At 40.1% G+C, this 24,846-nt stretch overlaps 1 protein-coding gene across 1 annotated transcript in view; it reads left to right on the plus strand.

Moving 5' to 3' along the window:
* The window catches only part of bcas3 (BCAS3 microtubule associated cell migration factor), a 283,967-nt gene that overhangs the window by 128,606 nt on the left and 130,515 nt on the right, over positions 1-24,846 (plus strand). The window contains exons 20-22 of the mRNA XM_061925915.2: positions 8,887-8,981; positions 12,564-12,760; positions 13,421-13,518. Of these exons, the coding sequence (XP_061781899.1) occupies positions 8,887-8,981; positions 12,564-12,760; positions 13,421-13,518 (390 nt within the window). The remainder of the gene's footprint in view (positions 1-8,886; positions 8,982-12,563; positions 12,761-13,420; positions 13,519-24,846) is intronic.

Raw genomic sequence — 24,846 nt, forward strand, 5'->3', positions numbered from 1 at the left:
AGTAGTACTCACACCACCAGGTACTATTACTCTGCTCCAGTAGTACTCACACCACCAAGTACTATTACTCTGCTCTAGTAGTACTCACACCACCAAGTACTATTACTCTGCTCTAGTAGTACTCACACCACCAAGTACTATTACTCTGCTCCAGTAGTACTCACACCACCAAGTACTATTACTCTGCTCCAGTAGTACTCACACCACCAAGTACTATTACTCTGCTCTAGTAGTACTCACACCACCAAGTACTATTACTCTGCTCCAGTAGTACTCACACCACCAAGTACTATTACTCTGCTCCAGTAGTACTCACACCACCAAGTACTATTACTCTGCTCTAGTAGTACTCACACCACCAAGTACTATTACTCTGCTCCAGTAGTACTCACACCACCAAGTACTATTACTCTGCTCCAGTAGTACTCACACCACCAAGTACTATTACTCTGCTCTAGTAGTACTCACACCACCAAGTACTATTACTCTGCTCCAGTAGTACTCACACCACCAAGTACTATTACTCTGCTCCAGTAGTACTCACACCACCAAGTACTATTACTCTGCTCCAGTAGTACTCACACCACCAAGTACTATTACTCTGCTCCAGTAGTACTCACACCACCAAGTACTATTACTCTGCTCCAGTAGTACTCACACCACCAAGTACTATTGCTCTGCTCCAGTAATACTCACACCACCAAGTACTATTGCTCTGCTCTAGTAATACTCACACCATCAAGTACTATTACTCTGCTCTAGTAGTACTCACACCACCAAGTACTATTACTCTGCTCTAGTAGTACTCACACCACCAAGTACTATTACTCTGCTATAGTAATACTCACACCACCAAGTACTATTACTCTGCTCCAGTAGTACTCACACCACCAAGTACTATTACTCTGCTCCAGTAGTACTCACACCACCAAGTACTATTACTCTGCTCCAGTAGTACTCACACCACCAAGTACTATTACTCTGCTCCAGTAGTACTCACACCACCAAGTACTATTACTCTGCTCCAGTAGTACTCACACCACCAAGTACTATTACTCTGCTCCAGTAGTACTCACACCACCAAGTACTATTACTCTGCTCCAGTAGTACTCACACCACCAAGTACTATTACTCTGCTCCAGTAGTACTCACACCACCAGGTACTATTACTCTGCTATAGTAGTACTCACACCACCAAGTACTATTACTCTGCTCCAGTAGTACTCACACCACCAAGTACTATTACTCTGCTCTAGTAGTACTCACACCACCAAGTACTATTACTCTGCTCCAGTAGTACTCACACCACCAAGTACTATTACTCTGCTCTAGTAGTACTCACACCACCAAGTACTATTACTCTGCTCCAGTAGTACTCACACCACCAAGTACTATTGCTCTGCTCTAGTAGTACTCACACCACCAAGTACTATTACTCTGCTCCAGTAGTACTCACACCACCAAGTACTATTACTCTGCTCCAGTAGTACTCACACCACCAGGTACTATTACTCTGCTCCAGTAGTACTCACACCACCAAGTACTATTACTCTACTCTAGTAGTACTCACACCACCAAGTACTATTACTCTGCTCTAGTAGTACTCACACCACCAAGTACTATTACTCTACTCTAGTAGTACTCACACCACCAAGTACTATTACTCTGCTCCAGTAGTACTCACACCACCAAGTACTATTACTCTGCTCTAGTAGTACTCACACCACCAAGTACTATTACTCTGCTCTACTCAGGTGAGAGAGAGTACTCAGGTAAGAGAGAGTGTACTCAGGTGAGAGAGAGTGTACTCAGGTGAAAGAGAGTAGAGAGTGTACTCAGGTGAGAGTGAGTGTACTCAGGTGAGAGAGAGTAGAGTGTACTCAGGTGAGAGTGAGTGTACTCAGGTGAGAGAGAGTAGAGAGTGTACTCAGGTGAGAGAGAGTAGAGAGTGTACTCAGGTGAGAGAGAGTAGAGAGTGTACTCAGGTGAGAGAGAGTAGACAGTGTACTCAGGTGAGAGAGAGTAGAGAGTGTACTCAGGTGAGAGAGAGTAGACAGTGTACTCAGGTGAGAGAGAGTACTCAGGTGAGAGAGAGTAGAGAGTGTACTCAGGTGAGAGAGAGTGTACTCAGGTGAGAGAGTGTACTCAGGTGAGAGAGAGTGTACTCAGGTGAGAGAGTGTACTCAGGTGAGAGTGAGTGTACTCAGGTGAGAGAGAGTACTCAGGTGAGAGAGAGTGTACTCAGGTGAGAGTGAGTGTACTCAGGTGAGAGAGAGTGTACTCAGGTGAGAGAGCAGCAGCCGCCACAGGTGCTTGTCCTTTATTGGCTGTCAGCCGGGTGATGAGAGGCCTTGGCGCCATGACGGCTGGAGTAATCAAAGAGCAGCGGCAGGTCATCTGAGCTGGCTGACAGGAGCAGCTGTCAATCAAAGCTGCCCTGGGTGATCATGAAAGTGGCGACACACCTCTCTACCTGCACAGGTGACGTCCAAGCACACTACACCTTTTGTCATCCAACCACAGCTTTAATAGGGAAAGGTTCTTATCTTGTGCTGGGATCAGGAACCTTTCTTCTTCTTCTTCTTCTCCTTCTTCTTCTTCTTCTTCTTCTTCTTCTTCTTCTTCTTCTTCTTCTTCTTCTTCTTCTTCTTCTTCTTCTTCTTCTTCTTCTTCTTCTCCTTCTCCTTCTCCTTCTCCTTCTCCTATATATCCTCATATACCACTAATAAATACTAATAACTACACACCCTAGTGTACTAATAACTACACACCCTAGTGTACTAATAACTACACACTATAGTGTACTAATAACTACACACCATAGTGTACTAATAACTACACACCCTAGTGTACTAATAACTACACACCATAGTGTACTAATAACTACACACCCTAGTGTACTAATAACTACACACCATAGTGTACTAATAACTACACACCATAGTGTACTAATAACTACACACCATAGTGTACTAATAACTACACACCCTAGTGTACTAATAACTACACACTATAGTGTACTAATAACTACACACCATAGTGTTCTAATAACTACACACTATAATGTACTAATAACTACAATATGTACAGACTATAATAGACTATTAACTACATCATGTACACACTATAATGTACTAATAACTACACACCCTAGTGTACTAATAACTACACACCCTAGTGTACTAATAACTACACACCATAGTGTACTAATAACTACACACCACAGTGTACTAATAACTACACAACATAGTGTACTAATAACTACACACTATAATGTACTGATAACTACACACTATTATGTACTAATAACTACACACCATAGTGTACTAATAACTACACATCATAGTGTACTAATAACTACACAACCTAGTGTACTAATAACTACACACCATAGTGTACTAATAACTACACACCCTAGTGTACTAATAACTACAACCCATTGTGTACTAATAACTACACACCCTAGTGTACTAATAACTACACACCCTAGTATACTAATAACTACACACCCTAGTGTACTAATAACTACACACCCTAGTATACTAATAACTACACACCCTAGTATACTAATAACTACACACCCTAGTGTACTAATAACTACACACCCTAGTGTACTAATAACTACACACCCTAGTGTACTAATAACTACACACCATAGTGTACTAATAACTACACACTATAATGTACTGATAACTACATACTATAATGTAATAATAACTACACACCCTAGTGTACTAATAACTACACACTATAGTGTACTAATAACTACAATATGTACAGACTATAATAGACTATTAACTACATCATGTACACACTATAATGTACTAATAACTACAAACTATCTACACCATAGCGTACTAATAACTACAATTTATATACACTATAATGTACTAATATTTACAATATTGACACACTATAATATACTAATAACTACAATATGTACACACCCTAGTGTACTATTAATTACACTATGTACACACTATAATGTACTAATATTTACAATAACTACACACCATAATGTACTATTAATTACAATGTACACACTATAATGTGACACTTGTGTGAAAGTAAATAGTTTTATATATTTGTATTATTATTTATAATCTCCTGAGGAATGTGAAAGTGAAACAATACACAAAGAACGCCACTGCAAGTTAATAATACTAACACACACACTTGTAAACGTGTTAGCATATTGGCTAACCACGCTAGCTTGATTACATGACGGCTTGGTGAGTAAGAATAGTTTTAGTTATATTGTAAAACTTACAAATGTTACCTGGAGTGATGAATGAAGAATCCATATGGCTAGAAGACTGAACCGCACTTTTATTTTCTCTTGAAGAGACTGAATGGAAGGACACTGCAGCTAACTGGTTGAAAAGATGTTGCTGTAGCACAAACAACACACCTTATCAGTCTACATACTTGTTGTTTATTTATTATTTGCATTGTGGCTGTCAGCCAAGAAGAATCCATAAACCAGCCTCACCGATTTTTAAGCCACAGGGTTCAAAGTGTAGGAAAAAAAGTAGAGGCTTGTAGTCCACAACTTACGGTATATACTGCATTTGTACTGCACGTATTCATATTGGTCACAGGCAATTACAGAGCCTGCTAGTCCGGGTGAGGAGTCAGTTAAGCTAGAACTAGCCAGCGCCAGGCTGGATAATTCCTGTACGCATAGCAATTTTCTTAGAATAACACACAACTCACATAATGTGTTTTCTGTTGTGAATGTGTTAGAGGTAGATATGCATTCTACTGAGGTGGCAAATCATGATGCGTTCAGTCGATCGCTGCATCAAGCAAACAAGCTGAAAATTCCCGTCGTATCAATTCCTAGATATGGTCGAAACTATTTAAAGTGCACTACGTATAATAAACGCAACATTATTAATATTGCACATATTGCCCGTCCCCTTAAAAGGGGCGGGGGGGGGGGGGGTCGCACTAATATACAATGAAAACTTTAACCTTACCCCTAACCTAAATAATAAATACAAATCGTTTGAGGTGCTTACTATGAGGTCTGTCGCACCGCTGCCTCTCCACCTGGCTGTTATCTACCGCCCCCCAGGGCCCTACTCGGACTTTATCAATGAATTCTCAGAGTTCGTTGCTGATCTAGTGACGCACGCAGACAATATAATCATAATGGGGGACTTTAATATCCATATGAATACCCCATCGGACTCTCAGTGCGTGGCGCTCCAGACTATAATTGATAGCTGTGGTCTTACACAAATAATAAATGAACCTACGCATCGCAACGGCAATACGATAGATCTAGTGCTGGTCAGGGGTGTCACCACCTCCAAAGTTACGATACTCCCGTATACTAAAGTAATGTCCGATCATTACCTTATAAAATTCGAAGTTCTGACTCATTGTCAACAAACTAATAATAATAATAACTGCTATAGCAGCCGCAACATTAATGCTGCCACAACGATGACTCTTGCTGACCTACTGCCTTCGGTAATGGCACCATTCCCAAATTATGTCGGCTCTATTGATAACCTAACTAACAACTTTGACAATGCCCTGCGCAAAACCATTGATAGTATAGCACCGCTAAAACAAAAAAGGGCCCCTAAAAGGCGCACCCCATGGTTTACAGAGGAAACCAGAGCTCATAAATTATCATGTAGAAAGTTGGAACGCAAATGGCGCGCGACCAAGCTTGAGGTTTTCCATCAAGCATGGAGTGATAGTTTAATATCGTATAAACGCATGCTTACCTTAGCTAAAGCTAAATATTACTCAAATCTCATCCGCCTCAACAAAAACGACCCTAAATTTTTGTTTAGTACAGTAGCATTGCTAACCCAACAAGGGACTCCTCCCAATAGCTCCACCCACTCGGCAGATGACTTTATGAATTTCTTTAATAAGAAAATTGAACTCATTAGAAAGGAGATTAAAGACAACGCATCCCAGCTACAACTGGGTTCTATGAACACATATACAACTGTATCCACGACGGATACTGCAATACAAAATAGTCTCTCTCTTTTTGATGAAATAACATTAGAGGAACTATTACGGCGTGTAAGTGGGATAAAACAAACAACATGTTTACTTGACCCACTTCCTGGGAAACTTATCAAGGAGCTTTTTGTATTACTAGGTCCATCAGTGCTAAATATTATAAACTTATCACTTTCCTCTGGCACTGTTCCCCTAGCATTCAAGAAAGCGGTTATTCATCCTCTGCTCAAAAGACCTAACCTTGATCCTGACCTCATGGTAAACTACCGACCGGTGTCCCACCTTCCCTTTATTTCCAAAATCCTCGAAAAAATTGTCGCACAGCAGCTAAATGAACACTTAGTGTCTAACAATCTCTGTGAACCTTTTCAATCCGGTTTCAGGGCAAATCACTCTACGGAGACAGCCCTCGCAAAAATGACTAATGATCTACTGCTAACCATGGATGTCATCTATGTTGCTGCTTCTAGATCTTAGCGCTGCTTTCCATACCGTCCATCATAATATTTTATTAGAGCGTATCAGCGTAGCCCTTTGAGACACTTGTGATTTAGGGCTATATAAATAAACATTGATTGATTGATTGATTGATATATTAGGGCTGAAACGACGCGTCGACGTAGTCGACGTCATCGGTTACGTAAATACGTCGAGGACGTTTTTGTTCGTCGACGCGTCGCATATTTACGTCACACTACCGTCATGGCGGAGCGCAAAGCAGACGATGCGAGCGAGGGGAAAAAAGCACGCCAAAAGTCGTCAAAAGTGTGGGAGTATTTCAATAAACGGCCTAAGAAGAAACGCTACTTTTACTCCGCTACTTTTATCTACATTCAGCTCGCTACTCGCTACTAATTTTGATCGATCTGTTAATGCACGCTTTGTTTGTTTTGGTCTGTCAGACAGACCTTCAAAGTGCCTGCCTTACTGGTGACGTTTCACTCCGTTCCACCAATCAGATGCAGTCACTGGTGACGTTGGACCAATCAAACAGAGCCAGGGGTCACATGACCTGACTGGCTCCGAGCTAACTTCGGGTGTTACCATTTAGTGGTCAATTGTACGGAATATGTACTGTACTGTGCAATCTACTAATAAAAGTTCCAATCAATCAATCAAAAGTGTGAAGGAAAAAAGACCCTTTTTTTATTTCAACCGTAAAGACTGACTGCACAGTTCCTGTCTTCACAATAAAAGTCCCGCTCCATCGCGCCTGCACTTTCAAAATAAGAGTCTCCGAAAGCCAGCGCAAACAAGCTAGCAAGCTACGGAGTTTGCCGCCAATGTATTTCTTGTAAAGGGTATAAAAACGAATATGGAAGGTGGACAAATAAGATGCCAAAAACCAACCACTTTCATGTGGTATTAGACAGAAAGGAGGAACTTTTTTTCTCCTCCATTTGAAAACGTGGACGTTATCATCACTACTGTCTGATTACAATCAATGCAAGTCATCAGAATCAGGTAATACACCAACTTATATTCTTGTCTTCATGAAAGAAAGGAATCTATATGTGTTAAACATGCATGTATATTCATTAAAACACCTTTAACATGTAAACAAAAACGGCAAAATAAATAAATATAAATTATATACTGTATATATCAATGTATGTATATATATATATATATATATATATATATATATATATATATATATATATGTGTGTGTGTGTGTGTGTATATATATATATACACATATATATATATATATGATATGTGTGTGTATGTTACTCAGTACTTGAGTAGTTTTTTCACAACATACTTTTTACTTTTACTCAAGTAAATATTTGGGTGACTACTCCTTACTTTTACTTGAGTAATAAATCTCTAAAGTAACAGTACTCTTACTTGAGTACAATTTCTGGCTACTCTACCCACCTCTGCTAATAATGTTGTTGTATGCACACTGTGTCGAGCGGAAATGGCCTATCATAGCAGCACAACGGCAGCGTTCTTGCCATCACCATCAACTAGTCAATCGTCCGCGTGAGTATACGTTGTCATCATTACACAAAAACATGAATGTGTCATTTGTATCTGCGTTGTAAATTCATAAACTAAAGCACCGTTTCGCTCTGAGAGGAGCGTTTGGCGTGCCTGTTCAGTGTTTACAAAGACGCGCTCCTCTTTAACGCTAACGTTAATTAGTTGTGCAAATACCTTTTACAACATTAACAATTACGTATACTATGTACAAACGAACAATTAACTTTCACTTGAATCATACTATCATTGTTGTGTTATTAAGCAAAATAAGCAAAAGTTTTACTTTTGTTGAAATGTTTACACTGTTGTTACAGAATATTTCGTTTTGCACTTTTTTGTATTGGATGTTTATCTTTATTTCTGCACATTTTAAAGCAAAATAAGCAATACTTTTACTTTTGAAATGCTTATACTATTGCAGAATATTAAGATTTGCACTGGATGTTTACTTTTATATTTGCACATTAAAAGCAAATAAGCTACTTTTAATTTTGTTAAATGTTTACATTGTTACAGAATATTTTGTCATGTTGTTGTCAATGTTGACTGAGTGGCCATACTTTTTTTTTGGTAAATAAAAGCCATGCCTTTTGAAAAAACTGGCCTACATTTATTTTTTCATCTTCATTTTAAATAAAAAAGATAATCGGTAAAAGGAAAAATAATCTATAGATTAATCGAAAAAATAATCTATAGATTAACCGATTAATCGAAAAAATTATCTATAGATTAATCGATAGAAAAATAATCGTTAGCTGCAGCCTTAATATATATATATATATATATATATATATATATATATATATATATATATATATATATATATATATATATATAATGTGTGTGTGTGTGTGTGTGTGTAGCATGAATATTGAGAGGTCATGCAGTGATGTCTTCTCCCAGGTACGTCCCTGAGTCGCGTCCAGCAACACGCGGAGTCATCAGAGATGCGAGCGTGCGAGGCGAGAGGACAATACGACGAGGAGTGGCTCTCCCAGGTCAGTTGTGTTCTTCTCTCGGAGTCTTCACCGTCTTCTCACACCCCAGCTGCCTGACATCTTGCATCAATATTTCATTTCTTTTGTGTTGCACGCCTCAACAATCTTTGTCTGCTCTGACGTCTCCTTACATTGTCTTATGTCTCATGTCCTACAGTACTACAGTACTACAATACTACAGTACTACTAAAGTGTCTGCTTGGACTCACTTGACATAAGTCTTCACTAATTTATTAAACATTTGCTTCATCATTTTTAAGAAGAATTGTCTTTAAACTAAACACTCACACAACTACTTCACATACTGGATGTAGATGTGTGCCCATTGATATCATCTCATGGAGGATGTGTGCTTGCTTGTGAAATGTGTGATATCATGTGCGATACAAGCAGTCCTGCAAAGTGTTTACTTGTGTGTGATATCATGTGCGATACAAGCAGTCCTGAAAAGTGTTTACTTGTGTGTGATATCATGTGCGATACAAGCAAAGTGTTTACTTGTGTGTGATATCACGTGCGATACAAGCAGTCCTGCTGCTTAGCGTTAGTGATATTGCATGTGGATTTCAACACCTCCAAATGTGATAATAAAAACTACAACTAAAATGTACGTTACAATCAAACAGCTGGTGTGTAAAAAGTGCAATACTTACTGTACTAACACTTTGTAGGGCGCAACAGAAGACACATTTAACTGAATGACAACCTTCTTATTAAACAAAAGAATATTGAGAAGTACTTTATTAGCAGGTACTGTGAAGTACTTTATTAGCATGTACTGAGAAGTACTTTATTAGCATGTACTGTGAAAGTTACCACTTACTAGCAAGAAGTCGGAGTTAAAAGGAGATTATAGTGAAAGATAAAGACAGGATGTTGTGAAAGTGAGGTGTTTAAAAGATGAGGATGTTGTTATTTCAGCCTGGTTAAGTCGTCTATGTAACTCTCCAGGTTTGTCACATGAATAATTCTGATGCTTGCATCATTTATAGCAGCTCAAATGTCCCACTTAGCTGCCTTGATACTTCATCATCATGTACTATTACATGATACTTCATCATCATGTACTATTACATGATACTTCATCACCATGTAGTATTACATGATACTTCATCATCATGTAGTATTACATGATACTTGATCACCATGTAGTATTACATGATACTTCGTCATGTACTATTACATGATACTTTATCACCATGTAGTATTACATGATACTTGATCATGATGTAGTATTACATGATACTTCATCATGATGTAGTATTACATGATACTGTATGATGATGTAGTATTACATGATACTGTATGATGATGTAGTATTACATGATACTACTAGTATTACATGGCTTTTATACTCATGCTTCACATACACAAGAAATATGGAGTTAGTTTGATCTACCAGCAAATATGGAGTTATTTTTATTTACCAGCAATTATGGACTTATTTTTATCTTCCAGCAAATATGGACTTATTTCTATCTACCTGCAGATATGGAGTTCATTTTATCTACCAGCAATTATGGACTTATTTTTATTTACCAGCAAATATAGAGTTATTTTTATCTGGTAACATATATAGAGTTATTGTTTTATCTACCAGCAAATATGGAGTTATTTCTATCTCCTTGCAAATATGGAGTTGATTTTATCTACCAGCAATTATGGACTTATTTTTATTTACCAGCAAATATGGAGTTAGTTTTATCTACCAGCAAATATAGAGTTATGTTTATCTGGTAGCATGTATAGAGTTATTTTATCCACCAGAAAATATGGATTCATTTTTATCCACCAAAAAATATGGAGTTATTTTTATCTACCAGCAAATATGGAGTTCATTTTACCTACCAGCAATTATGGACTTAATTTTATCTACCGGCAAATATGGATTCATTTTTATCTACCAAAACAAATTGAGTTATTTTTATCTACCAGCAAATATGGAGTTATTTCTATCTCCCTGCAATTATGGAGTTAATTTTATCTACCAGTAAATATAGAGTTAATTTTATCAACCAGCAAATATGGAGTTAGTTTTATCTACCAGCAAATATAGAGTTATTTTTATCTGGTAGCATATATAGAGTAATTTTTTATCTACCAGCAAATGTGGAGTTAGTTTTATCTACCAGCAAATATGGAGTTATTTCTATCTCCCTGCAAATATGGAGTTAATTTTATCTACCAGCAATTATGGACTTATTTTTATTTACCAGCAAATATGGACTTATTTTGATCTGGTAGCATATATAGAGTTATTTTTTTCATCTACCAGCAAATATGAAGTTAGTTTTATCTACCAGTAAATATGGAGTTAGTTTTATCTACCAGCAAATATAGACTTATTTTTATTTACCAGCAATTATGGACTTATTTTTATCTACCAGCAAATATGGAGTTAATTGTATCTACTAGCAAATATAGAGTTATTTTTATCTGGTAGCATATATAGAGTTATTTTTTTTATCTACCAGCAAATATGGAGTTATTTCTATCTCCCTGCAGACATGGAGTTCATTTTATCTACCAGCAATTATGGACTTTTTTTTATTTACCAGCAAATATAGAGTTTTTTTTTTTCTGGTAGCATATATAGAGTTATTTTTTATCTACCAGCAAATATGGAGTTATTTCTATCTCCCTGCAAATATGGAGTTAATTTTATCTACCAGCAATTATGGACTTATTTTTATTTACCAGCAAATATGGAGTTAGTTTTATCTACCAGCAAATATAGTGTTATTTTTTATCTGGTAGCATATATAGAGTTATTTTTTATCGACCAGCAAATATGGACTTATTTTGATCTGGTAGCATATATAGTTGTTTTTTTTAATCTACCAGCAAATATGGAGTTATTTTTATCTGGTAGCATATAGAGTTATTTTTTCTCTACCAGCAAATATGGAGTTATTTTTATCTATTTTATGCACCTTTTTTTGCAACAAAATGTCACATTTTTAATCGATGTTAAAAAAAAATGTTTCACTTTTTTCCTGAAAATTGAATTGAACTTGATTTGTACTGAAACTAATTGATGGGAAAGTGAAGTTATTTCACCACAAGTGAGGACATTTTACAGGATTAAATCCAACTTTTGCCACACAACTCCCACTGGGATGGAACTTTACGTGTCCACACATTAGCCCTTAGCTTCTTGTCAGTGACGCAGCAGGAAGGGGCTGGGAGTATGTACAGTATATCTGCCTGGGGGGGAGGGGCTTCTTCTTCTTCTTCTCTCCAGCGAGCAAACATGACTGCCCCCTGCAGGCCAACGCCTGAATCACAACAATCCATCCATCTTCTTCCGCTTATCCGAGGTCGGGTCGTGGGGGCAGCAGCCTAAGCAGGGAACAACAAAAACTATAAAAGCACATGAGACAAATCATGAATAATTATTTAATGAAAATAGGAATGGAGAGAAAGAATGTTGAAAAATGGTTGATAATCACTTGCTGTCCTAAAGTCTGTGGTCAAGTTGTCAGTTTGTCTTTCAACTTGAAATCTTTCTCTCAACTCAACTGTCAGTTGGATCACTTCTTTGTTGTGTTATTTCTATACTTCATGAATGTGTTGTTGCAGGTGGAGATCGTCACTCACACCGGTCCACATCGCCGCCTGTGGATGGGACCCCAGTTTCAGTTCAAGACCATCCACCCTTCAGGCCAGACCACCGTCATTTCCTCCTCGTCCTCGGTCCTGCAGTCTCAGGGTCCGCCTGACGCCCAGCAGCCTCTCCTGGACTTTGACACGGACACCCTGGACTTGCACAGTCTGAGGTAGCAAAAACTCTTTCCAGTATTGATCTGCCAAGAAACAACTCAGGGTCTTGGCGAGCAGGGGCCTCATGTAGTAAGACTACACAACTAATCCCCATGTTTGTGACTGGCCACGCCCACTTATGAATGCGCAGATTACGTGGAAAGTAGCCATGTGAATGAGATCTGCAGACTCTGTCCAATCACAGGTCAGTAGGAGGGGCTTGTTCTTAAGGATTCCAGCCAATGAGGGAGGAGTAAGATTAAGATTGTTAGATCTCCAAGAAGTGAACACAGGCGGAACTAAAAAAGGAAACGCTCGGGTCAGTCAGGAAGAAGATGGGTGTGGCCAAAACAGACCGGAGATGAAGTAGCGCTGATAGTCGCTGCAATGATGGGTCAAATTTACAAGAGGGGACTGACTACCTCCGATGAAAAATATGATTTGTGTCATTTACAACAATGTGTTGATACAGTAGCCTGCTAACAGCCAGATTACACTTTTCCCTGTTTGCTATCTCTTACATTTAAACATGTCAAAAAGGACACAAAAGATTCAATGTATTATTACAACCCGGGAGAGCTTGGTCAATAATGTGTCGCAACCACAGGGGTCACTCTTCATGGTTACGTGAGGTCTTCAACGCAGCTAACGCCACATGTGCTTGCTTGGATGTTTAGGATCCAGCCGCTGCGCTCCGATCCAGTCAGCATGCCCGGGTCTTCAGGGCTGCCATCCGACCGTCTAGGCCAGGTGAACATCATGGACGCCGGACCAGGTAGGAACCTCACTCTCTTCTTCTTGGCTGCTTTTATTACAAGTCATGTCCATTGTTGCCGGATTCTTCTGTGCCTGGTCCTCACCTGCACCGAGGAACAAGACCGGGTGTTGCTGTCCACTTGGCTGGATGATGTTGGCTGGATGATGTTGGCTGGATGATGTTGGCTGGATGATGTTGGCTGGATGATGTTGGCTGGATGGTGTTGGCTGGATGATGTTGGTTGGATGATGTTGGTGTCCACTTGGCTGGATGATGTTGGCTGGATGATGTTTGGTGCTGCAACCAATCATGTGCTGCCATCACTTGTTTACTGGTAATATTTCTATGCAACACATCCTCACACATGTTATTTGTCACAACACAACACTGATCTCTGCTACACAACACAGGAAGTCAGGGACAACAAGTGTTTGTTTACATAGTCTAGTTACGCAATACAGGAAGTGTTTGTTTACAAAGTGTAGTTGACTCTATGACCAGACAAAAAAGTGCGTGTGAACACTCCAATGCTGAAGTGGAAGTGGAATGCTGACAGAATGTAGTTTGAATGGAAGAATAGTTTCAATGTTGAAGAGTTTCAATTTCCAGGAAAACCAGAATTTGGTCTTGAAGTTGGGAAAGTGTTAGTTAGAATGTCCAGGATGAGTGGAACGTGTTGATGTTGGAATGCTTTCAATAGCTTGAAAAATGTGGGAATTGTGCAACTTGGGAAAATGTCCCATTCATTTCATTTGAACTTCCTGGAAATTTGGGAAAAGCGGGATTTTTCAAAAAGTAATGAGGAGCATGAATGTCCTGAGTGAGCTGAATTGGTTGGTGTTGGAATTGTTTAAATGGGTCAAGAAATGTTGAAGTAAGAACAGTTTTTTCATTGGAAAATGCTATTAGGGAATTTCAGGGAAACCGGGAATTTTTCAGGTTTTTAAACCAACTTGGTTTTTGGTCCCGAAACGTTACTTGGCAGGTTGAGCTTTATTTCATTTTCTCTTTGCAACATGTCTGAAAAGGAGCAGGAAGAGCTGAATTATTCCTACTTGACAGCAGTGATGTGAGCACATCTCCTCTCTCACATGACATCCATAACTTCTCTTATGTTGTCATTCATATCTGACTTTCACTACGATCAAGACATTTCTCATCATTCTTCTTCTTTGTACTTTGGACACTTTCTTCAAGTGGATCACATGAGGACATGCTTTAATAATCCATCCCATAATGTCAAGTGTTGTACGTGTTGGCTAGCAGGTTATACTTTGCATCATTTGACCTTTGCAAGTCCACCAAATCATTGAATTTCAATATTTGTGATGGAATAAATAGTTTGTATCCAACATGATAACTCATCTTTTAGTAACACAGTGAGTGAAAGTGAATGAAGTGGACGCATTTCCCATTTTCCTGCACAATAATCACATATGAAGTCATTTTTGCTCCAATACTTCTCATTATAGAAATATGTATTTCCACTTTATGTTGTATATTTTTTATAATACTTCCAGTTCATTTGATCATCTATTATTACACCTAAAAACCTCATTTATTTGACTCTTTCAATGTCTATTTATGTTTGACTTTCTTCTACTGTTACCCAAATAACATTATTTCAGTTTTAAAGTCTGTTTTTGTCCAAGCATCTTTTTCATTTCATCTGCAAATGAAAGTAACTTGAAGTCCTTTGTAACTTTCCAACAATGTTGGTCCCAGTATTGACCCCTGGGGGACACCAGCAGATATATATTGAGGGCTGTTGACATCTTCACGTGTTCCTTCCTGTTAGCTGAACATCTTCTGATCCACTTCAACACCAATCCTCTAAATCCATAGCGTATTAATGAAGATGTGATGATTAATTGTACTCTGCAGTTTAAACTCTATTATTTGCTGTGTTATCTTGAGGAATGTCATCCATGTTGAAATACCGTATTTTCCGCACCATAAGGCGCCCTGGGTTATAAGCCGCGCCTTCAATGAACGACATATTTCAAAACTTTGTCCACCTATAAGCCGCCCCGTGTTATAAGCCGCATCTAACTGCGCTAAAGGAATGTCAAAAAAACAGTCAGATAGGTCAGTCAAACTTTAATAATATATTAAAAACCAGCGTGATGTGGGCGCGCATGGAGTCGTATATCAACATGGACGGAGCTGCGTGAAAAAAGCCACCCGGCCTCTTCGCGTAAACTTAAACTTACCTTAACCACTCGCTCATCTTTTCTTCATCCATCCCTTCGAGTTAGCTTTTATGATGACGCCGGCTGGAAAGGTCTCTTTTGGCAAGGTCTTCCTTTTGAATATCACCATGGGTGGAAGTTTCTGGCCATTAGCATGGCAAGCTAGAACCACAGTGAAGGATGACTTCTCATTCCCTGTGGTGCGAATATTCACCGTACGTGCTCCCGTTGTATCCACAGTGCGGTTCACAGGAATATCAGTTGCTGTGAAATAGTAATCCGTGTGCGGATGGAGAGATTGCGTCTTTTCATGAACCGGATCCCTGTCGCTTAGTAGGAGCCATTTTGTGGTCTTTACAGATGTAAACACACAAAGGAAATGAAACGTACGGTAATATCCGCGCGCTTTTTCTTCTTCTACGCGGGCGGGTGGTTGCTTACAGTAGAAGAAGAAGCGCTTCCTGTTCTATGGGGGCGGGTGCTTACCTTGGTGGTTGCTTGCGTAGAAGAAGAAGCGCTTCCTGTTCTACCGGGAAAAAAGATGGCGGCTGTTTACCGTAGTTACGAGACCAAAACTTTATGAAAATGAATCTTAATATGTATCCATATATAAAGCGCACCGGGTTATAAGGCGCACTGTCAGCTTTTGAGAAAATGTGTGGTTTTTAGGTGCGCCTTATAGTGCGGAAAATACGGTATTGACTGTTTGTTCTTCGCTGGTGTTCAATTGTTGAGTGAACTTGTCTAAGCTCATGTTCATGTTCAATCATCTTTCCATGATCTGAGAACATCGTGGAAGTAAAGGATGAGGTCTTGTAGTTTGCCAATTGTTGTTTTCAGTCTTTAGAAATCTGTACAACTTTGGCTGTTTTCATTTTGTTGTTTTGGGAGTTTGAAGTGAAAATGTTGAAAATAATGTGTTGTTATTGTCCTATTATCTATTTGGTGTATATAAAATATGTACATATTACATGTTATTATGAATGTTACTCGATACTACATATATACTTACAGTGTGTGTGTATAAAATATGTAAATATTACATGTTATTATGAAGATTACTACATTACATAAATACTTACAGTGTGTATATAATGCTTAAAATGATAAAAATATGTATGTTACATGTTGTTATGAATGTTACTACATGAAATATATACTTTTAGTGTGGATATAAAATATGTAGATATTACATGTTATTGTGAATGTTACTAGATACTACATATATACTTACAGTGTGTATATAAAATATGTAAATATTACATGTTATTATAAAGATTACTACATTACATAAATACTTACAGTGTGTATATAATACTTAAAATGAGAAAAATATGTATGTTACATGTTGTTAGGAATGTCACTACATGAAATATATACTTACAGTGTGTATATAAAATATGTAGATATTACATGTTATTGTGAATGTTGCTAGATACTACATATATACTTACAGTGTGTATATAAAATATGTAAATATTACATGTTATTATGAAGATTGCTACATTACATCAATACTTACAGTGTGTATATAATACTTAAAATGGTAAAAAAATATGTATGTTACATGTTAGGAATGTTACTACATGACATATATACTTACAGTGTGTATATAAAATATGTAAATATTACATGTTATTATGAATGTTACTACATTACATGTATACTTACAGTGTGTATATAAAATATGCGAATATTACATGTTATTATGAATGTTACTAGATACTACATATATACTTACAGTGTGTTTATAAAATATGTAAATATTACATGTTATTATGAATGTTGCTAGATACTACATATATACTCACAGTGTGTATATAAAATATGTAAATATTACATGTTATTATGAATATTACTACATTACATAAATACTTAGTGTGTATATAACACTTAAAATGATAAAAAATATGTATGTTACATGTTGTTATGAATGTTACTACATGACACATATACTTACAATGTGTGTATAAAATATGTGAATATTACATGTTATTGTGAATGTTACTAGATACTACATATATACTTACAGTGTGTATATAAAATATGTAAATATTACATGTTATTATGAAGATTACTACATTACATAAATACTTACAGTGTGTATATAATACTTAAAATGAGAAAAATATGTATGTTACATGTTGTTAGGAATGTTACTACATGACATATATACTTACAGTGTGTATATAAAATATGTATTAGTTTATTATTCTTCGGTCAATGTTCAACAAAATAAACAAACAGTTGTACATTCATAGATTGAAAATGAATATATATTACATGTTATTATGAATGTTACTACATGACATATATACTTACAGTGTGTATATAAAATATGTAAATATTACATGTTATTGTGAATGTTACTAGATACTACATATATACTTACAGTGTGTATATAAAATGTGTAAATATTACATGTTATTGTGAATGTTACTAGATACTACATATATACTTACAGTGTGCATATAAAAGCTTAATGGAGGTTTTTAGACCATTTTTATAGGCGGAATAGCGCGACTTACGTTACTTTTATTGTTAGCTGACTTTTGCTAGTGTTCATTTACGATGCATAAAGAAAAACTGCTGTGTCTTACATGAGGATTGTGAATGAACATGGAAGTTTGTCAGATGTCTTGCTAGCTGTGCCTCGTGGTCGCATCGCTTGTTGTGACAGGAAGTAGGAACACTCAGCAGCAGATTTGTGAGGCCCTAGTCTAGAACAGACCTGGGCAAAATAGGGCACAGCAGCTCAGACCAAAGCAGAGTGGGCGGGGCTTGTTTTCAGCCCCAAACACAGGTGTCAGGAACACATTTCTGTATAAAAGTGATAATACTGTATATCATATTGTAGCTCTTTATTACATTCATATTTGTCTTGTTTGTAAAAGATGTCTATGGAGGAGAAGATGTTCATATTCAGTCTTTTACTGTTCATAGTTAATCCTGTACATTTCTCTATTTTTATGTACATTCTGGCTGTCATACCTTTTTTAGAACATTGTGAATGTTGCTGTTAATGTTCCTGGAAAAAAGGGAGCCAAGCAAACTAAATCATTTTAACTTTGGCCCCCAGACACATTTCCTCTCTCAATGTGGCCCCCGAGTCACAATATTTGGTGCAGAAGGTCCATGGCTCAGTAATTGGTTCCTTGCTGCTTCCTGGAGCGTGTGCAGCGAGGACGCTTATCATGAGGGCGGTCCTGTCACTGCCTGGCGCCAAACACTATCGGCTCACATCTTTTATCTCCATAATCACAGTCTTTAGTGGCCATGTGACAGGAAGTGGGAATCGAACACAAGCGTCGTGGCACAAGGTGTCCGTGGAAGTCAGTCAGTCTCCTGCCGTCTTATCTCAGACCCGACTCTCGCTTCTCAGACCCGACTCTCGCTTATCTGCACTTTCCCTGAGGTGATGGGACGCCATCTGCACTCTCACACACACACACACACACACACACACACACACACACACACACACACACACACACACACACACTGCTGTCGTCCTCCGAGTCCAGCAAGAATGTTTCCGTGTGACTCGCTCCACACAAAGAATGTAATTCTTAACATGTCGCCTTCGCCTCCTTTTGTGTTAGCATCAGACGATTGTGTGTTGGCATCAGACGATTGTGTGTTGGCATCAGAAGATTGTGTGTTGGCATGCTAAAAAGTACAACATGGCTGACGGGGAGAGGACACTGTCGAAGTGGAGGCACGTAAAGAAAGGTCACATCCTGAAGAGAGGCTCAGAAACAAAGTCACGTTTGGGTGTCAAAGTGCCCTTGAGCAAGGCACTGACCTCTGCTCCTGTGTCATTGAGTGTTTAGAAACACACCTTCAAAGTAAAAGCTGATTGTGATGTTTGCGCTGCAACATCATTCCTTCTTTGTCAGTACAAAGGCGGCTCGATTCCCGACTCGACGGCACCATGTGCCTCCGCGTCACATCAAGGTTCTTCATCTCCTTGTGTGTTGGAATCTCAGCATCTTGTTGGAATCTCAGCATCTTGTTGTGTTTGGACTTGAAGAAGCCAGTCAGGAAGTAGCAAACACGCTTCTTTTGTCTCCATGGCAACATGTCTGGAAAACAGAGGCGGGATGAGACTCACTTTGTCTCTGAAGACAAGATCAGCTCACCACCCACTTCTCCATCCACCACCACCACCCACCACTTCTTAATCCACCACCACCACCCACTTCTTCATCCACCACCACCACCCACCACTTCTTCATCCACCACCACCCACCACTTCTTCATCCACCACCCACCACTTCTCCATCCACCACCACCACCCACCACTTCTTCATCCACCACCCACCACTTCTTCATCCACCACCACCCACCACTTCTTCATCCACCACCCACCACTTCTCCATCCACCACCACCACCCACCACTTCTTCATCCACCACCCACCACTTCTTCATCCACCACCACCACCCACCACTTCTTCATCCACCACCCACCACTTCTCCATCCACCACCACCACCCACCACTTCTTCATCCACCACCCACCACTTCTTCATCCACCACCACCACCCACCACTTCTCCATCCACCACCACCACCCACCACTTCTTCATCCACCACCACCACCCACTTCTTCATCCACCACCACCCACCACTTCTTCATCCACCACCACCACCCACCACTTCTCCATCCACCACCACCACCCACCACTTCTCCATCCACCACCACCACCACCCACCACTTCTTCATCCACCACCACCACCCACCACTTCTCCATCCACCACCACCACCCACCACTTCTTCATCCACCACCACCCACTTCTTCATCCACCACCACCCACTTCTTCATCCACCACCACCCACCACTTCTTCATCCACCACCACCCACCACTTCTTCATCCACCACCACCACCCACCACTTCTCCATCCACCACCACCACCCACCACTTCTTCATCCACCACCACCCACTTCTTCATCCACCACCACCCACCACTTCTTAATCCACCACCACCACCCACTTCTTCATCCACCACCACCACCCACCACTTCTTCATCCACCACCACCCACCACTTCTTCATCCACCACCCACCACTTCTCCATCCACCACCACCACCCACCACTTATTCATCCACCACCCACCACTTCTTCATCCACCACCACCACCCACCACTTCTCCATCCACCACCACCACCCACCACTTCTTCATCCACCACCACCCACCACTTCTTCATCCACCACCACCCACTTCTTCATCCACCACCACCCACCACTTCTTCATCCACCACCACCACCCACCACTTCTCCATCCACCACCACCACCCACCACTTCTCCATCCACCACCACCACCCACCACTTCTTCATCCACCACCACCACCCACCACTTCTCCATCCACCACCACCACCCACCACTTCTTCATCCACCACCACCACCCACCACTTCTCCATCCACCACCACCACCCACCACTTCTTCATCCACCACCACCACCCACCACTTCTCCATCCACCACCACCACCCACCACTTCTTCATCCACCACCACCACCCACCACTTCTCCATCCACCACCACCACCCACCACTTCTTCATCCACCACCACCCACTTCTTCATCCACCACCACCACCCACCACTTCTTCATCCACCACCACCCACCACTTCTTCATCCACCACCACCACCCACCACTTCTTCATCCACCACCACCCACCACTTCTCCATCCACCACCACCACCCACCACTTCTCCATCCACCACTTCTCCATCCACCACCACCACCCACCACTTCTTCATCCACCTCCACCCACCAACAAACACTTTATACAATATATACATATAGTACACTATATACATATAATACACTATATACAATATATACACTATATACTGTACATATAATACACTATATACAATACATACACTATATACAATATATACATATAATACAATATATACACTATATACGATATAAACACTATATACATATAAACACTATATACATATAATACACTATATACAATGTATACATTATATAAATATAATACACTATATACAATATATACATATAATACATATACTGTACATATATAATATACATTTATCACACATGATATCACACTCAAGTAAACACGCTGCAGTACTACTTGTATCGCACATGATATCACACACAAGTAAATACTGCAGGACCGCTTGTATCACACATGATATCACACACAAGTAAACACACTGCAGGACTGCTTGTATTGCACATGATATCACACACAAGTAAACACGCTGCAGGACCGCTTGTATCGCACATAACATCACACACAAGTAAACACACTGCAGTACTACTTGTATCGCACATGATATCACACACAAGTAAACACGGTGCAGGACTGCTTGTATCGCACATGATATCACACATTTCAGGTGCAAGCTCATACCAGCACCGTATCGGGACACCCTGCCCAACAGGATGGGATGGTATCAGTGGAGCGGTCGCCATGACGACAGGTGCAGTGAGAAGGTGCCATTGTTGGCTGTGAAACATGACTTCCTCATTCCTGCATTCCTCCCCGGGTCCTGGTCCTGGTCCTGGTCCCACTTTCAAAGAGGAGCCACCTGTTGTGCCAGATTCCTTCTGCACTTTCCAATATGCACTTAGTCCTGTAATCCAAACCCTGCAATCAGTCCGAGGGCCACATAGTGGCTCCTTGTGCTGCCGCTGACAACACCTTTTGTCCCCGCCAGAGAAGATGCTCGCCACCCGATCCTGCCTTTGGACTCAGACGCTCTCATTTCCCCAGACCCCCTCGCCTCGCCTCGCCTCGGTCTTCCTCCCCACATCCTCAATGGGCGCCTTTGTCACCTGCCGGCCCTCAAACACACCTCGGGGTGTGTGTGTGTGCGTGCGTGCGTGTGTGTGTGTGTGTGTGTGTGTGTGTGTGTGTGTGTGTGTGTGTGTGTGTGTGTGTGTGTGTGTGTGTGTGTGTGTGTGTGTGTGTGTGTGTGTGAGGGCCCCTGGCTGGACCAGAGCTCCTTCTGTGTTGTCATCAAGTGGACTTCAGCGGTGGAAAAGGATCTGCTGCAGAAGGAGAAGAAGTCAAGAACTGCTGGCTTTACTGGACTCTCCTAGACCTTGGAACACTTCTCTCTACATCTGATGTACTTTTCACATCAAATGACAGTCGGCACACACCTTTTATGAACCCGGGTGCCAACTTTACCCGCTGGGGGACACATTCCAACCATTTGGGGCCACTAACTAACTCATGCAGTGAAAAAGATTCTGCTCTCCAAAATCCAAACAATTAGAATTGATCAACTGTGACCTCTCAACAAAACTGACAAGATCTTCTCACAGAGTTCAGGAAGCTGACGTTTGTTGCTGGATTCAGGATGAAGTCTTGGGAGAAGTGAGGGTGTATCCACAAATTGGAAAGCTTTTGTCAGCCGTTCAAGGCACCTTAAATCTGCCACAAATGATTGAAGAGCGTCGGACACTCAGACTTGTGTGCTTTCTGAAATAAACCCCAAATTGGAGAACATCTTGGGGAAGCTTTCGCTCTGCAAGGCGAAATTATGATCAGTTTGAGAGCCGACAAACCTTTGGAGTGGGTTTGCTCTCTCCAACCAAAACCGTCCTGATCGACAATTTGGCCATGCCGTAAACACCCCAGTGAGACCCATCCATCCATCCATTTTCTACCGCTTGTCCCGGCTGGAGCCTATCGCAGCTGCATTCGGGCGGAAGGCGGTGTACACCCTGGACAAGTCGCCACCTCATCGCAGGGCCAACACAGATAGACAGACAACATTCACACACTAGGGACCATTTAGTGTTGCCAATCAACCTATAATAATAATTATATATATATATAATATAAACCCAGTGAGACCATCACAGCGAAAGACACTCTGAAATTAATTAGCTATTCATCAAAGACACCTGAGATGTAGACTCTGTTCCATGGTTCTCAACTCCCACGCTTATGATAACACACCTTTTTATGGATGATAACCGGCCTTCTTATGGATGATAACACACCTTCTTGTGGATGACAACACACCTTATGGATGATAACACACCTTCTTTATGGATGATAACACACCTTCTTATGGATGATAACCGGCCTTCTTATGGATGATAACACACCTTCTTATGGATGACAACACACCTTATGGATGATAACACACCTTCTTTATGGATGACAACACACCTTCTTATGGATGTGAACACACCTTCTTATGGATGATAACACACCTTCTTATGGATGACAACACATCTTATGGATGATAACACACCTTCTTATGGATGACAACACACCTTATGGATGATAACACACCTTCTTATGAATGTGAACACACCTTCTTATGGATGATAACACACCTTCTTATGGATGACAACACACCTTATGGATGATAACACACCTTCTTATGGATGATAACACGCCTTCTTTATGGATGATAACACACCCTCCTATAGATGATAACACGCCTTCTTATGGACGATAACGCACCTTCTTATGGATGACAACACACCCTCCTATAGATGATAACACACCTTCTTATGGATGTGAACACACCTTCTTATGGATGATAACACGCCTTATGGATGACAACACACCTTCTTATGGATGATAACACACCTTCTTATGGATGATAGCACACCTTCTTATGGATGACAACACACCTTCTTATGGATGATAACACACCTTCTTATGGATGATAACACACACTCTTATGGATGATAACACGCCTTCTTATGGACGATAACGTGCCTTCTTATGGATGACAACACACCTTCTTGTGGATGATAACACACCTTCTTGTGGATGATAACACACCTTCTTGTGGATGATAACACACCTTCTTATGGATGATAACACACCTTCTTATGGGTGATAACACACCTTCTTATGGATGATAACACACCTTCTTATGGATGACAACACACCTTCTTGTGGATGATCACACACCCTCTTATGGATGATAACACGCCTTCTTATGGACGATAACGCGCCTTCTTATGGATGATAACACACCTTCTTATGGATGATAACACACCTTCTTATGGATGATAACACACCTTATGGATGATAACACACCTTCTTATGGATGATAACACGCCTTCTTATGGACGATAACGTGCCTTCTTATGGATGACAACACACCTTCTTGTGGATGATAACACACCTTCTTG

This window comes from Nerophis lumbriciformis, linkage group LG30 (assembly GCF_033978685.3).
Source record: "Nerophis lumbriciformis linkage group LG30, RoL_Nlum_v2.1, whole genome shotgun sequence".
NCBI lineage: Eukaryota > Metazoa > Chordata > Actinopteri > Syngnathiformes > Syngnathidae > Nerophis > Nerophis lumbriciformis.